Source organism: Propithecus coquereli, unplaced genomic scaffold, assembly GCF_000956105.1.
Source record: "Propithecus coquereli isolate 6110/MARCELLA unplaced genomic scaffold, Pcoq_1.0 Scaffold254, whole genome shotgun sequence".
Taxonomy (NCBI): Eukaryota; Metazoa; Chordata; class Mammalia; order Primates; family Indriidae; genus Propithecus; species Propithecus coquereli.
The window spans coordinates 192261-194269 of NW_012148108.1; the positions used below are offsets into that span (position 1 = coordinate 192261).

Genomic DNA, 2009 nt, shown 5'->3' on the forward strand with positions numbered 1-2009 from the left:
GCATCATGTGTGTGGCTGCACAAAACAGTCCTGAAGGTGACCTATGAAACTGAGGGCAGAGGTTACTGTGGAGAAAGAGGAGCTTTGGAGAATTGATCAAGAACCACTTTAAGCTTTATCTGCAGGGTCTGAATTTTCCTAACGATAATATATTCACGTATTACTTATGTGATTAAATATTAAAACTTTTTAAAAAGCCTAGTTAATATACAAATTCCTCATTTCTGACATTTGCCCCCGAGCAGGTACATTAAGTATTCAGAAGGCCTTTAGAGGTTCCCGAAACCCGCCCCTCACTGCCTACCGTCTCAGCAGCTCCCGCGGGGACAGGTCTTTGGTTCCTTCTTCGTCGCTCTGGCTGTCACTGCTGTCGGTGCTTTCAGAACTACTACTCTTCTCGGATTTTTTATTCTTTTGCTTGCTTTTGTGTTTGTGCTTCCTGTGTTTCTTTTTCTGTAAGAAAAAAAAGTGGGTGGGGGGGAACAAATGGGCGTTTTCCTCCCTGATCCTCCCTGCAGTGAAAGGCTAATGAGGCATTTGGTTGATGGAGTCATTCAAAAACAAAATTATTATTATTATTTTTAGAGACAGGGTCTGGTTCTGTCACCCAGGCTGCAGTGTGGTGGTGCAATGATAGCTCACTGTAACCTCGACCTCCTGGGCTCAAGCGATCCTCCTGCCTCAGCCTCCCCAGTAGCTGAAACTACAGGTGCATGCCACTGCGCCGGGCTAATTTTTTTGTCTTTTGCAGAGACCAGGTCTCATTATGTTGCCCAGGCTGGTCTCGCACTCCCAGCCTCAAGCAATCCTCCCACCCTGGCCTCGCAAAGTGCTGAGATTACAGGCATGAGCCACCGTGCCCAGCCAAAACCAAAATTTTTTAACCTCGTTTAGAGCAAGTGTTAGCCTAACGAGGGCAGACCAGGAGCAGACAGGCGTGCACACTCTCAACTCCGCACACACTGACCCGACCTGCCCTCTAGCAACAGACACAGCAGAACCAGGCAGGCGCAGGCAGGACCCCATCTTGACGCTGAGCTACCTGTGCTACCTCCTGTGAACACGACTGGTTTATTTTGTTAGGCAGCTGAGGAACGGCACGTCGGGACGGCGCGCACGCTGGAAGGGCACACGTTAGAAACTGGCAGGTGGTTAGCGAACACAAGTTACGCGGGTAAGACGCATGGATTTGGCGTGCAAGCCTGGCAGCACCCCTTTTAACTTCAGTCACCCTCCGTGCTTGGGAATCCTTTTTTCTGGCAGCCAATAGTGGAGATGCTTCCATCCCTTCCCCCACCAGCGCAGACCACTGCGGCACCCAACGATGACATTAACCTAATGAAAAGCCCGAGCCAGACCCCAGAAGGAGACCTGGGTGATGAGAGGAGAGAGGTGGACACAGTGAAACACAGGCTACTCCTTCGGCCAAGTTCCCTTTTACTTCAGATGGCAAGTGACGGGCTGAAGTCTCAAACTGTAATGATGACAGAGCAGCTGAGAAATGTTCCAAATAATCCTTCCACTTAACATCGAATGAATAATCACTAAATACTGCTCTATTATTTAGTACCCAGCCATTGCTCTAAGATCCTTAAATGCCCTTTCTTCTACTTTTTAAGGTTCACAAAAAAATTTTTTTTAAATACAACTGAACAAATTACAATATTCTACTCTGAAAGAAAAACAAGGTTTCTGAAAAATCAGACATTTGTATTGAATGTCAACATTTTTGTTAAGGCCCAGAGAGACCTGGGTAGCCTCATCTTGGTCACAAGATACTGTCCTCAGCCGGTGACTGGCCGTCGGTGCCCCTCCTGGGGGCTTATCTGGCCAGCAGAAGCAGGAGCATCAGACCCCACACTGATCCTGGGACACCCAGAACTCTCTCACCTTCTCTTTCTTTCGTTTGTGCTCTTTCTTGGTCTTGTGTTTTTCTTTGGTTTTTTTGTGTTTCTCTTTTTGAGGTTCCTCAAGTTTCTGACGAGCATCTGAAATACAAATGCAATAAA

General features: G+C 47.4%; 1 protein-coding gene across 1 annotated transcript in view; it reads right to left on the minus strand.

The window, feature by feature from the left end:
• Positions 1-300: 300 nt before the first annotated feature.
• The window catches only part of GPATCH1 (G patch domain containing 1), a 64940-nt gene continuing 63231 nt past the window's right edge, over positions 301-2009 (minus strand). Inside the window, exon 22 of the mRNA XM_012647014.1 lies at positions 301-453. Within this exon, the coding sequence (XP_012502468.1) occupies positions 301-453 (153 nt within the window). The remainder of the gene's footprint in view (positions 454-2009) is intronic.